Source organism: Quercus robur, chromosome 1 (genome assembly GCF_932294415.1).
Source record: "Quercus robur chromosome 1, dhQueRobu3.1, whole genome shotgun sequence".
Taxonomy (NCBI): Eukaryota; Viridiplantae; Streptophyta; class Magnoliopsida; order Fagales; family Fagaceae; genus Quercus; species Quercus robur.
Genome location: NC_065534.1, coordinates 30,300,263 through 30,314,953, shown reverse-complemented (window position 1 = coordinate 30,314,953; position 14,691 = coordinate 30,300,263). Strand labels below are relative to the sequence as shown.

Genomic DNA, 14,691 nt, shown 5'->3' with positions numbered 1-14,691 from the left:
GAGTCCGAGGACCATGCAAGACCTTGGTTCTGTCTAGCACTTAGGCTGTGAGAGTGTCTAGTTTCCCCAAAGGTTTGAGTCCGAGGACCAGGCAAGACCTTGGTTCTGTCTAGCACTTCGGTTATGAGAGTGTCTAGTTTCTCCATAGGTTTGAGTCCGAGGACCATGCAAGACCTTGGTTCTGTCTAGCACTTGGGCTCTTAGAGTGCCTAGTTTCCCCATAGGTTTGAGTCCGAGGACCATGCAAGACTTTGGTTTTGTCTAGCACTTGGGCCGTGAGAGTCTCTAGTTTCCCCACAGGTTTGAGTCCAAGGACCATGCAAGACCTTGGTTCTGTCTAGCACTTGGGCTCTTAGAGTGTCTAGTTTCCTCATAGGTTTGAGCCCGAGGACCATGCAAGACCTTGGTTCTGTCTAGCACTTGGGCTCTTAGAGTGTCTAGTTTCCCTATAGGTTTGAGTCCGAGGACCATGCAAGACCTTGGTTCTGTCTAGCACTTGGGCCGTGAGAGTGTCTAGTTTCCCTATAGGTTTGAGTCCAAGGACCATGCAAGACCTTGGTTCTGTCTAGCACTTAGGCTCTTAAAGTGTCTAGTTTCCCCATAAGTTTGAGTCCGAGGACCATGCAAGACCTTGGTTCTGTCTAGCACTTGAGCTCTTATAGTGTCTAGTTTCCCCATAGGTTTAAGTTTGAGGACCATGCAAGACCTTTGGTCTGTCTAGCACTTAGGCCGTTAGAGTGTCTAGTTTCCCCATAGGTTTGAGTCCGAGGACCATGCAAGACCTTGGTTCTGTCTAGCACTTAGGCTGTGAGAGTGTCTAGTTTCCCCAAAGGTTTGAGTCCGAGGACCAGGCAAGACCTTGGTTCTGTCTAGCACTTCGGTTGTGAGAGTGTCTAGTTTCTCCATAGGTTTGAGTCCGGGGACCATGCAAGACCTTGGTTCTGTCTAGCACTTGGGCTCTTAGAGTGCCTAGTTTCCCCATAGGTTTGAGTCCGAGGACCATGCAAGACTTTGGTTTTGTCTAGCACTTGGGCCGTGAGAGTCTCTAGTTTCCCCACAGGTTTGAGTCCAAGGACCATGCAAGACCTTGGTTCTGTCTAGCACTTGGGCTCTTAGAGTGTCTAGTTTCCTCATAGGTTTGAGCCCGAGGACCATGCAAGACCTTGGTTCTGTCTAGCACTTGGGCTCTTAGAGTGTCTAGTTTCCCCATAGGTTTGAGTCCGAGGACCATGCAAGACCTTGGTTCTGTCTAGCACTTGGGCCGTGAGAGTGTCTAGTTTCCCTATAGGTTTGAGTCCAAGGACCATGCAAGACCTTGGTTCTGTCTAGCACTTAGGCTCTTAAAGTGTCTAGTTTCCCCATAAGTTTGAGTCCGAGGACCATGCAAGATCTTGGTTCTGTCTAGCACTTGAGCTCTTATAGTGTCTAGTTTCCCCATAGGTTTAAGATTGAGGACCATGCAAGACCTTTGGTCTGTCTAGCACTTAGGCCGTTAGAGTGTCTAGTTTCCCCATAGGTTTGAGTCCGAGGACCATGCAAGACCTTGGTTCTGTCTAGCACTTAGGCTGTGAGAGTGTCTAGTTTCCCCAAAGGTTTGAGTCCGAGGACCAGGCAAGACCTTGGTTCTGTCTAGCACTTCGATTGTGAGAGTGTCTAGTTTCTCCATAGGTTTGAGTCCGAGGACCATGCAAGACCTTGGTTCTGTCTAGCACTTGGGCTCTTAGAGTGCCTAGTGTCCCCATAGGTTTGAGTCCGAGGACCATGCAAGACTTTGGTTTTGTCTAGCACTTGGGCCGTGAGAGTCTCTAGTTTCCCCACAGGTTTGAGTCCAAGTACCATGCAAGACCTTGGTTCTGTCTAGCACTTGGGCTCTTAGAGTGTCTAGTTTCCCCATAAGTTTGAGTCCGAGGACCATGCAAGACCTTGGTTCTGTCTAGCACTTGGGCTCTTATAGTGTCTAGTTTCCCCATAGGTTTAAGTCCGAGTACCATGTAAGACCTTGGGTCTATCTAGCACTTAGGCCGTTAGATTGTCTAGTTTCCCCATAGGTTTGAGTCCGAGGACCATGCAAGACCTTGGTTCTGTCTAGCACTTAGGCTGTGAGAGTGTCTAGTTTCCCCAAAGGTTTGAGTCCGAGGACCAGGCAAGACCTTGGTTCTGTCTAGCACTTAGGCTGTGAGAGTGTCTAGTTTCCCCATAGATTTGAGTCCGAGGACCATGCAAGACCTTGGTTCTGTCTAGCACTTAGGCTCTTATAGTGTCAAGTTTCCCCATAGGTTTAAGTCCGTGGACCATGCAAGACCTTGGTTCTGTCTAGCACTTAGGCTGTTAGAGTGTCTAGTTTCCCTATAGGTTTGAGTCTGAAGACCATGCAAGACCTTGGTTCTGTCTAACACTTAGGTTGTGAGAGTGTCTAGTTTCCTCATAGATTTGAGTCCGAGGATTATGCAAGACCTTGGTTCTGTCTAAGCACTTAGGCCGTTAGAGTGTCTAGTTTCTCCATAGGTTTGGGTCCGAGGACCATGCAAGACCTTGGTTCTATCTAGCACTTAGGCTCTTAGAGTGTCTAGTTTCCTCATAGGTTTGGGTCCGAGGACCGTGCAAGTCCTTGGTTCTGTCTAGTACTTAGGCTCTTAGAGTGTCTAGTTTCCCCATAGATTTGGGTCCGAGGACCATGCAAGACCTTGGTTCTGTCTAGCACTTAAAGAAATTCCGGTTTAGCCCTCAGCTTCCCTGTCTGTAGAGAATTTAGCGTACCGAAATATTAGGGATCTTAAGAGTTAGCCCCTTGACAAGTGCATGGGGGCGCATATCTGACCTTCGAAGCCCCTTGAACTGTGCTGTCTAGCGATCCTTCCCTCGTAATGAACACTTCGAAGCGTGACCCTAAACGGAGGCTGGGCTATGATAATAACAGTGTGTTCCTGAAAATAATGGGTGGCTTTCGCGCAACTCGCACCATTGCCAAAATGGTCCTTTCGAGGGATTCTTGTTGATAGGAGCTTGACCGTGACTAACCGTCATATTCGCCATCGCACAAGCTCTTCCCACAGACGGCGCCAATTGTAGGGTCCGATTCTTCCGGTCCGGCCCAGGATGCGTGGGACCTTAGACCAGCAAGCCCTGTACAATGAATTTGTAGAGAGTGGGCCAAAGAGCTAGGCTTTGGTGTATGAACAAGAGTTATCATGGTGTTTTACTCGATCAGGATGAGATGGACTGAGTTCACCTGGGAGAATTGGTCCTCGGCACGGTTCCAGGAGCCCTTTCTGGTCCCTCTTATGTGTTGGGGGGTCTTCGCCCAGCCTTCTCTGTCTCTCTTTACTCCTTTTTTATAGTAGATTTCTTCCTGCTGAATGAGGTTCCTAGGGTAGGTGCTTGTCCCATCCGCCATTCCCTTCAGTTGTTAGGAGTGGTTGTAAGGACAGGGAAGTATGGCCATGTTAGGCACAAGGTCATGAACGCAATAATGACAGTCTTTTCCCTAGACACCTCCCTTTTCTCCGCTGTCCTTTCCTGCCATAGTACTTTTCCTGCTCTGTGGTATGATATAGTGTGTCACTACAAGTGGTAGGTTGTCTCCTTTATCCTTGACTATATCCATGCCAAGGAGGATTCTTCTCATGGCCGAGGAGGGGTCTTTCTTGGACTGGGCCCTTGGTCCAAATGTAGACATTCGCATGGGCCTCCGGGTCTTTTACCCCCCACAGTCATAAAATTCACTTATTTTAAAATGAATTAATAAAATTTAGAATTTCCATAATATAATTCTAAAAATTCTATAAAATTTAAATCCATCTTTTAAATGAGTTACAATTTACAATAAGACAAAAAAATTATTCTAAGCTACAAACAAAACCTTACAATATTTTCATAACAAGCTAAAATATAATCCTATCATAAATCGAAACAAAAAAATAAGGTAAAATAATTTCTAAATAAGCTAAATTGTTGTGAAATTGTGAGTGAGATTTTGTGGTATCTCTAGTTTTTACATTTTTTCTCAAGACAAAGATACAGAATAAATTCGTTGTCTTTTTCTTGAGAAAGTATCTCCTGCGCTCGTTCTGTACAACATCTCTCTCATTGACATGTCTTGAGAGAGTATCTTTTGCGCCCATTTTGTACAACATCTCTCTCACTGACATGTGGATCGCTCTTATGAAAATTTTTCCTTTTTCTTTAACTCTCTAGTTCTTCTAGATCGGCCTTGGGAAATTCTCTCATTGACGCGTGGATCGCTCCTATGAAAATTTTACCTTTTTATTTTACCCTCCGGTTCATTTGGATCGGCCTATGGAAATTGTCAATTAAACTGTCAAATGTTTGGTGAACACAACCCACACTTTTTTTTTTCCACTCATTCGTCAAATGGTGTTCCTCTATTTCCGTCCTCGTATGATCCATCATCCTAGGAAAATTGTCAAAATTCCCATCACCACAATTCAACGGCGACTGATTAACTAACAATAAAAGTCGACGTAACACAAACTAAGTACCGACCCGTCATAAAAGGGCCACGTTTATTTATCTCTCTCCAGCTGTCCACCAACACTCCCTTTCCTCGTTTTTTTTTTTTTTGTTTTTACTCCCTTTCCTCGTTGGTCGGCAATACAATTTTGTAAAGTGCAAAATAGAAAGTCGGTTCCAAGCATTATTTTATTGCCAATTTACCAAAAAGCCATAAAAAGCGCACGCACTTTGCTCACGTGGCCACTCTCAGCAAATCACACACCGTTTCTTCCAATGTCTATTTTCGTAATCTCACGTGTCAAATCCACCACACTCACTCTCTTCGTGCGTTGATTTCAAAATGGTCGGAATCCTCCACGGTTAGTCAAACTAAAGCGAGTTAGAACGGAATAATGAAGTGTGCGAATGGGGATGAGAAAAAGGAGAGAGATTTAGAGATATTTAGAGGATCGAAAATATCAGGCTAAGTCGTCCACGTTGGCAACTAAAAAGACCGATCTGGAATCAGATCTTGCACTTTTTTAGTTTGTTCTCATTTTCTTTTTATTTTCTTTTTTATTTTTTTTTTATTTTTTTTTCACTTTCTTTTTTTTTTTACAAGAAATATAAACCAAACAAAGCTCTGAATATCACGAAAATATCTCTCTCTCCTTTCATTTCTCTCTCTTCTTTTGGATCCAAATATCGAATTCACAAATTCAGAGAGTATTCGGATATGATTTGATGTTGATGAAGATGAGCGAGTACGAATTCTTGGGCGGCCAAAATGGCGGCGGCGGCGATGAGGACAGAGTGACGGAGTGGGAGGTTGGGCTACCGGGAGTCGATGATTTGACGCCGTTATCGCAGCTGTTGATATCGCCGGAGCTGGCTTCGGCGTTCAGTATTTCGCCGGAACCCTACAGGACCGCCGTAGAAGTCAACCGCGCGTCGCAAACAACGTTCTCGACTCTCCGTGGGTTCAACCACTCGACGGCGAAGGGGTCGCTGTTCGAAATGACGGATCCGGATCCTGACCCGGACCAGGACCCGATGGTCGTGGAGGCGGAGGAGAACGAGACTACCGATCGAGACGGGTCCGGGTCGGATCCGAAAAGATCGAGAAAAGACGACGAGGGTTGTGTGGAAATAGAAGTAGAAGAAGCCGATTCGGCACTCCGTAACAACGAGAACGACGAGTCGTCGGCGGCGGCGGAGAGGGCGGTAAAACGGCCGCGTTTGGTTTGGACCCCACAGCTACACAAGCGATTCGTGGACGTGGTGGGCCACCTGGGGATCAAAAACGCGGTTCCGAAAACAATCATGCAGCTGATGAACGTGGAAGGCTTGACTCGCGAGAACGTCGCCAGTCATCTCCAGAAATATCGCCTCTACCTCAAGCGACAGCAAGGCGGCGGCGGCGGCGGCGGAGGCGGAGGAGGAGGTGGGTTGTTTTCCGATGGGCCGTCGTCGACCTCCACTTCCACCTCCGATCATCTCTTCGCTTCCACTACTCCTCTCCTGCCTAATTATCACATGCCCTCCATGATGCCTCAAATGCTCGGCCACATGGGTATGCCACCCATGGGTCATCATCATCAGTACAATATGTTCCAGCAGCAACAGCAACAGTCTGGGAATAGTAATTATCAATATGGGTCTCATCCTATTGCGCCTAATGAGAATTGAATTAACAGAGGTGAGGTTGTTGAAGCCCAACAAAACAAAACAAAAAAAAAAAGGATCTTTTTCTGTCTGTACTATATGTGTTTTACTTTCATTGCTTAAAAACTGTCTTAACTGTCTTGTCTTAATTTGTTTAGCAATGATCAGTTTTTTACTATTATTTCCCCCATATTGTTACTTTTTGTAGTTTCTCTTTTGTAATTCCAATAATTATGTGTGTCTCTAGCACACACTGCATTTATGTAGGTAGCTTTTTATGTATTTTAGTTGGGGAGTTACAACCAAGAACTTATAAAAGGGTAGTTTTAGGCCTGTATGTAATGTGGTTTTTAAGTTATTGTCACAGATGATTTATGGTATGTTTTTGTGTAGATCCAGATGTTCATCAAGTGGGTCAAAGCTAAAGTCTTGCAACCCGAGGTTGCTTCATTGATAATCTTGAACCTCACAGACGTGGAGGTGTTCTTAGGAATTTATATGCAGACAATTTGAATCCCATTCTGCATACTCTCTTCCTATATGATCTGGAATTTTGTTCCAACCAGGCTAAGTTTTGAACTTTCGCCTCAGTATATAGTACATAGCTATTTTTTAGTTTCCTGGTAGCAGCAGGAGATTCATGGTGTACTAATTTTAGTCCCTAGTTGACACCAAGTCAAAAGTACAATCTTAACCTATTCTTTAATTGATAAAATGTTATTCTCAAGTATTGATCGAATGTATTAATTCTTCTTCTTCAGCTGGAAAGCAAAAGTTAAATAATAATAAAAAAGAAAGACAGACAAACTTAGCAAAACTATTGTCCCTCATTGTTGGGTTCAATGTCACCTTTTTGCCTTCTTTCTCATGAGAGAGAGAGAGAGAGAGTTGGTTTTAATTCTTAATTTTGGGTTTACATGTGTTATCTCTTAAGATATATATATATATATATATATATATATTCCAAATGCTCTTCAGAATTATGTGGATCTAATAATTCGCTATGCAGATTGATTTTGATGTTTTAACTCAAGAAGTCCCTTACTTGAGATGGTGATATCATGTGATCTGTTATGCCTTTTGTTTTGTGAAGTGCAATTTATAAGTTTTGCAGGAGCTACTTTAGGGCCATTTGTTTGCAACTTCGTGGGTCTTGATAATGCATGATGTTTGGCTTGTATATTTTATTAGTATTAGCTGCAGTGACTCTGATGCAGCTGTTGGAAAGTTCTGTTGCAGAACTATTGGAATGTTTACAATGTTTTGAACTCGAACTTTATCAAAATTCAGTCACCGTTTTGTAATTGTTTCTATTTTCAGAGTATTTGAACAACTTTGTACTTCTTGAAAGTACACAGTGAATTAGAAGTGCAATTATTGTATTGAATTATATATATTATTCACATTATTCTAATCACCATAACATTGGTTCTGTTTCTCCCCCTGTAATTTTTATGCTATTTCTGACCTTTTGGTTTGGCTCCTTTCCTATTAAGAACCTCTTCATTATCTCCCATTTTTAGTTGGATGCAAGACATATGGCAAATAAAAAATCTAAACATCAAAAGAAAGCCCCACACACAAAGTATTGGCATTGAGATCTCCAGCGCTTGCATTTGCATGACATGGACTCACCAAGCTGTTTGGCCTGAAAATGAAGCATCAGTAGTGCCTTAGGCGCTGGTGCCGGCAAGGAAGATGGTGGGAATGCTTTGAGGGATGAATGAGCAATTGAGTATGAGGGAAGGTCCGAGTTGAGGAAGGTGGCAATCAAAGGCAAAGAGAGAATGTCCAGGTCTGATCCACCCTTATCCTCCTGACAACCAGCTCTACTACATTGTCAGCAAGACAAAGATCCTTGCCATAGACTGCAACATCAAGTTCATTGCCTTCATCTCCAAGCTTTCTGCTCTCGGTGATGGTGCTGACACCATGCCAACGTCTCCTTCAAGGACTAGCTCCCCTGTGAGGACCTCAATGCCTGATTTCCATTACCAAGTAGGGAGTAATTTATGTGTGTTGATGTGCCTTTAGATTCCTACCACACCATGTGTCTTAGATTAGGCAAAAAATGGGAGAGAAGGGGTGGGTTTTGAATGGGAGGAGCCAAACCCATAATTGGTTAGCTTTTTCACTATTTTAGGAAAAAAAAAAAATCCCCGTTAGAACTGATTAGGTGAATACAGGTATAGTAACCAGAATCGCCATCAGTTGGTTGAAGAAGAGCTTTTCATATACCATTATTGTTTGTTGTAGGGAAATTATTATCTACTCTCGAAGTATCATAAATGCATACTCCCTCCTCTTACATGAATGGTGGGTTCCATTAATTAAATTTATGGTGTAACCCACCATTTATGTGAGAGGAGGGAGTAGGCATTTATGGTACTCCAGGAATACCTAATAATTTTCTTTTGTTGTATTACATAATTTTTTAAATGAGAGATTTTTTGGAAGTTTATAATCACTGAAATCTATCAAATAGATTTGGGTATTTAAAACCAGCATTCATCATTATGATTGCTATTAATTCAAAACTACGGAGTATTGATTTTCTTTTAATTATGAACCAAAAGATTGCATAGGGATCCAAACTGTTCATCTAGTGCCTGTTGGCACCTCCAATTGCTTATTTTATTTTATCGTTCATGTGTCTTTCAAATATATGGCTGTGGTATTGAATTTTCTTTCTTGAACGTTTTTTTGCTGAATCCAATTTTATGAGATGGATTTAGTTTGGGAAAAGGAGAATGACCAACGGATTAGTAAATGGATAATCTGGGAATAGAATATGTTCTCTAGAATATGAAAATGGAATAGCATTTTATCTACCTAACTTTGAAGTTTGAAGCATGTCCTGTGATTGCCCACCTTTGTGCTTTTTGTTGCCACCCATTTGGCCATTTCTACATAGAGCACGGTCCATTATTTATTTCAAAAATTCATCTCACGTCATATATGGGATACGTGGAAGAGTTGAACTATTTAAACCACAAAGAGAAGCTCTAGTGGCTTTAGAACCTCCCCGTTGCCCTTGCAGATGTATAACTTTTGCTGCAGGATCAAGGCTTAGGCAAAGACCAGAAAATACTTAGGGCTAAATATTAGAATAACCAACTCCTGCAAGGATGAAGAAATTTTCTCTAGATGCTATTGTGTTAGAAGAAGTGCAGAGTCGAAGAGAGGAATAAGTGAAAATGACTTTTGGTTGAAAAAACTTTTTAACTTCATTTTGAGTTACTAGCATTTGTTTGAGTGGCATTAAAAAGATAGCTTTTTGACGGTCAGAATTTGTTTAATCTTCTCTCAAATGGTATGAGAAGTGGTCTTGAATGACATTGTAGTAATGTTTTTGGGTTGATATTCATGGTTCCTTTTACTATTATTCGTATAGGTCATGTTCTTTTCTTTGGACTTTCGGTTGATGTTGAGTTACACCCACATGCACCTCACTTGCAGAGCCAGAGATATCTGGCTCCAAGTTTACTCTGGATGGAGTTTGCTGAAGTCTTTGAGGCTTCTCTGTGTACTGAACTCTTAACAACTTATGCCATGTTGCGAATCAAGATGGTTTTCAGTTTTCAGTGTACATGCTTAAAAGGCATGTCAAACTGAAGTTTATTTAATAGATAGTTTACTCGAATTGAACTTGTGCGAGATTTGGTTGGTTTCTAAACAACAATATCATTGAATGATCATCGTTTCATGATTGCCTTTTGATTAGGCTTCTCTCTGGTGGTGCCTTCTCTGGATCATTGTATTACTATAAAATGAACCAAAGCCACATAGAGTCTGTTATCTCATTTCACAAAAAGAATACGGTTTTTTTTTTAATGATTGTAATCTGAATTTTTTAGTGACTGAATCTTCCTCTTTAGTTGCTGTGCAATGCTGTGATTCGATAGTTAATGAAACCAGTACCACTTACAAAGGAGCTCGTGCAATAGAGATAAAATATTACTAGTTGAAAGGGACGAATGGCCGTGCACAATGCTTGAAGGAATCCAAGTGGGGTTTCTGCTCTTTTTCTTTTCTTTCTTTCTGCTCTTCTCTTTATTGGTGTTTTTTTTTTCAGTTGTCAAGTGGGCCTGCTTTAGAGTTAGGTGAGGTCCCATTATCTTTGTTTGTTATCCTTTTCGGGTTGGTGCTTGTCCTATTATTGCGTTGGTCCAACAGGATTCATTCCTTTAGAAATGTGCGTTATGCAGTCAGGCAAAATTGGTTGAGCAAGATCCGTTCCTCCATATTGGATGCCTGTCATAGTCACCTCTCTGACTTTTATTTCGTGGAGTTTGAGAGATGTGATTCATATTTTAGTCTTTTCCTCGTATTCTTTTGGAGAGATTGATATTTTGACTCCAACCTACAATATGTTAATTTGGGTGCAAAAACACTTACTATCACATCAAGCCTCGACCTCTTGGTTGGAATCACACGTATCTTTTCTTTTTTGGTTTTGAACTTATTGATAGTTGGATATTAACATCGTGTGTGGTGGAATGTGGTCTTGCTAATGTTAGATGTTTTCACTATGCTAACTATCACCGAGCCATTGGTTGGTGGATTAAGATTGAGAAAATATGGGGCATGTTTTCTTCAAATTCAAGTGTGAGATCAATTTAACAATAGAATTATATATAATTATGAGTTATGGAATTGGCAATCTGAAAATAATTAGAACCGTGGCTCCTATTACTCTCCCCCTAATATCATTCAAAGGCAGAGAGAGGAGAATAAATTTGGTGGCAGAGGATGATCTTCATTCCGAACTTCCTGTCTTCCATTTTGGATCTAGTTGCAAAGGATTGATTGTCCCCGAGTAGCTGATGGACAATAAACATCCTGCTGTAGATTTCATTGGAAATCACAGAAGTTTATCTGCTATATCTTACAGCCTTTCCTGATATCATTGATAGCATGCAGCTCATTTTCTTTCCGAGTTTAAATGGTCCATTTCCAACACAGCTCCCATCCTGTTCCAAAAGTGGTAAATAATGTCATATTCTGGGTTGTGCAATAATTTTCAACTACCCTGTAATGAGGAGTCGAACCATGCATGAAACAAGAATGTGGCTGATGATCACTTGAAGGATCCCACAAAATATCTCTCTGTTCTGTATGAAGCATTGTACAACCTTTTAGAGTGATGTTTTTGTATCAGCTGGCCTCTATCCAACTGCACCCGGGAAATTTTCTTAACCTCCGTTTCTTCATTATTCTCTTCAACCTGACAACATTCCCCCAACTTCCGGCATCAGCATACAAACTTGACAGTAGCAAATTGTTTCCTACACTGTCAGGCTCAAGCTCTGACAAATGCTCAGCTGCTACTTCAGCAAGATCTACATTCCCATGATTCCTGCATGCCCCTAGTAATGCACCCCATACAAATAAATCAGGCTCAATGGGCATTCCCTTAATCATATCATAAGCTTCAGCAAGTTTTCCAGCTCTACCAAGAAGATCCACCATGCATGCATAATGCTCAAGTCTTGGCATAATCCTGTATTTTTCTTGCATCAAGTGGAACAGTCTCTGTCCAAATTCAACCATCCCTGCATGGCTACAAGCAGTTAGAACTGCTGTGAAAGTCAGGTGATCAGGCTTCTTTCCATCTTCCTTCTCCATCTGATTGAACAGCTCAATTGCTTCATTGCAGTGCCCATGATTTGCGCAACCAAATATCATTGAATTCCAAGTAACTGTGTTCTTCTCAGACATCTGATAGAACAAATTCCTTGCTTCAGCTATAAATCCACATTTTGAGTACATGTCAACAAGAGCACTCCTTACAAATATATCATTCTCAACTCCAATCACCAATGCATACCCATGAATCTCCTTCCCGCACTTTACATTAGCTGCAGTTGCACAAGCAGGTAAGAGACTACTTATTGTAGCAGAAGTCGGATAAAACCCATGATCCAATAACTTTCTAAACATAGCAAACGCCTCATCATTACGGAAATTCTGCACAAATCCTGATATAACTGAAGTCCAAGATACCACATCAGGTTCAACCCCATTGCTATACATCAAACTAAACAGTTCAGATACCATTACTTGATCACCCTTTTGTGAAAACCCTGCAATTAAGCTATTCCAAGTCACTACATTAGGCTTCACTCCTAAAGCTTGCATCTTTTTCACCAAATCCAATGCTTCTTTGGCAAACCCATGTTGAGCATAGCCCGAAACCATAGCATTCAATGCCACCAAATCCTTTTCAACCATTCCATCATATACGTGCCACGCCTTTTCAACTTGGCCACATTTCGAGTACATATCAATCAATGCACTATTCACAAAAGCATCAGATTCAAATGAACACTTCAAAACTACCCCATGTACTTTCTCCCCGGATTTTCGGTCCAAGACATGACCACAGGCTTTGAGAATGCTGGGAATGACAAACTTGTTTGGTCTCAACCCTTGTCCTTGCATCTCACGGAACACTCCCAGAGCCTCCTGGTAAAAGCCGCACCGAGCATAGGCTCCGATAAGGGCGATCCAACGGTGTATATTTGTTGTGGGAATTTTGTCGAACAGTTTGCGTGCATGGGATAGTTCTCCACAAACCGTGTAGAGGGCTATGAGCTTGGCGGCAAAATGGGTTAAACGAGCAAAGCCGGTTGTGATCAGGTGGGCATGTAGTTTTTTTCCTGAGTGCAACGCTCGATCTTGAGCGTACATCTCAATGTGTTTAATGTAGGCATCGGGTGATGTCTGAAATGAACGGTAGATGATTGGAGGTTTTAAGGGGTTGCATCCTTGCAATAGGTGCAGAAGTGGGGATGAGACATAAACCATTTAGGTTGGAGCTAAAAGCATTGTGAATGTATATATCTAAACAATGAGGTGGATCTCATGTTTTTTTTTTTGTTGGGAGCTGAAATGATAGTAAATTTTATTAATGTAAATCACGTTGTAAAGGGAAAAGATAGACATTCTTCTAACCAAACAATGACCTTTTCTTTCTCTTTTGCAGCACTAACTAAAGCTAGTGCAGCACGATTACATCGTAAGAGAATACTAGTAAAATAAATAAAATCAAAACTATCACAAATTAAACTAATGTCTTCTAGAATCCATGTCGCCTCAAGAGAGCATATTCTGTCCACAAGTTCAACAAAGTTGCTTTCCACTTCCACTTTAGAACAACTAGTACTTTGGTAGAAAAGTAAAGCTTTCCTCGTTACAAAAGCTGCTCGTTACAAAAGCCGTTGTGCACAGGTTGTTTAAACTCTTCTCCACTCGGTCACAAGATGCAGCAAGCACTTTACCCTTGTTGTTGCGGATAATAAGACCAAAACCCATTGATGTAAGGTGGATTTCAAGTTAGTTCAGTTAATTAGCTTTTTTTAAAAAAAAATTGCAATTGGTAAAGTTTTTCTGGTTTCAAATAAGTCTATATAAAAAAAAAATCTATTAATATGTTCACCTAAAGATAAAGAACAAGCATCATAAAAAATAAAAATTAAAAAGTACCATCAATGAATATTCAAATAATTTAGACCACCCACGAACATCACAATCCCTTAAATAAAATTGTGGGGCCCAATAGTTTGTCGCCCTGACCCATTTATTCATTGGGGCCTAAGGCCCGAGCCGAGAAGGGTTATAGTCCAGGATCGATAATACAAGTACAAAATAGCCTTGGGACACAGCCGAGGACGATTCAGTCCTCGGCATGTCCGAGGTCTCCCAGGAAGGAATGGCAAAAACGGTATAGAAACAGCTTGGGAAAAAATCTAAAATATCTGTGTCAATAGAAAAGGGTGCGCTGGAAAGTATAACGACCAGAGAAAGCTACCCTTACTGCCATTCAATACTCTGCACCTGACAGAGCCATACTCTCCAGCTTTCTACAACCACCCCCAACCACTCTGGGTATGGGCTGATGGGACAAGTATTAGTCTTGGAATGCCGATCCTACACGTGGACAAAGGATAAGGAACACAGGCTAGTATAAAAGGAAAAGTAAGCAATCTAGAGGGGAGGCTGGGAAAAATGGCCAAAAATCAGAGCCTCCCAGTCCGCCTCCTGGAGAAAGACTCCTAGAATGAAAACGACTTAACCATGTATGTATACCACGAAGGATCCTTCGTTTGATGACCAAGGCCTAGCCTTTCAAACCCACGCTCTACAAATGATATTGTTTGGACCTTTTTACGTACGAACCCAACACTGTTACGGGTCGTTACAAATCGCGTCCTTACAATTGGCGTCGTCTGTGGGAAAGGCTTGTGTGTTGGCATAGACAGTAGGTCGAGACAGTTCCCTTGTCATTTCTAACAGCCGGTTATAGTGTTCTAGCGTAGAGTTCCACTAGGGGCTATGATTCTTGATTAGGGGCTATGCTTTGTAGCGTCAATCGCATGGATGGTTCTAGGGGCTTGGCCAAGGATCCAATCCCCCTAAAGCCAAGGCCCCATGCCAAAAACTGAGTTTTGGACAGAACCAATGTATTGCATGGTCCTCGGACTCAAACCTATGGGGAAACCAACTACTTAGATGAAAAAACTGAGTTTTGGACAGAACCAAGGTATTGCATGGTCCTCGGACTCAAACCTA

General features: G+C 41.8%; 2 protein-coding genes across 3 annotated transcripts; one reads left to right on the top strand and one right to left on the bottom strand.

Moving 5' to 3' along the window:
* Positions 1 to 5,059: 5,059 nt before the first annotated feature.
* Positions 5,060 to 6,844, top strand: LOC126729178 (transcription factor PCL1). Of its 2 annotated transcripts, none has more exons than XM_050434877.1 (2): positions 5,060 to 6,151; positions 6,517 to 6,844. In XM_050434877.1, exon 1 carries the CDS (start codon positions 5,197 to 5,199, stop codon positions 6,139 to 6,141), a length of 945 nt encoding a protein of 314 aa, XP_050290834.1. In that variant the 5' UTR covers positions 5,060 to 5,196; the 3' UTR covers positions 6,142 to 6,151; positions 6,517 to 6,844. The 2 variants fall into 2 exon arrangements, with proteins under 2 accessions (XP_050290834.1, XP_050290827.1); XM_050434870.1 differs by having other exon boundaries at positions 5,061 to 6,151; positions 6,511 to 6,844.
* A 3,882-nt stretch (positions 6,845 to 10,726) lies between these two features.
* Positions 10,727 to 13,476, bottom strand: LOC126729166 (pentatricopeptide repeat-containing protein At5g59600). Its single transcript, XM_050434860.1, has 2 exons — positions 11,253 to 13,476; positions 10,727 to 11,090 (listed from the first exon to the last, which is right to left on the bottom strand). The coding sequence occupies exon 1, from the start codon at positions 12,925 to 12,927 to the stop codon at positions 11,275 to 11,277; it is 1,653 nt and encodes a 550-aa protein (XP_050290817.1). The 5' UTR covers positions 12,928 to 13,476; the 3' UTR covers positions 10,727 to 11,090; positions 11,253 to 11,274.
* Positions 13,477 to 14,691: the final 1,215 nt, after the last annotated feature.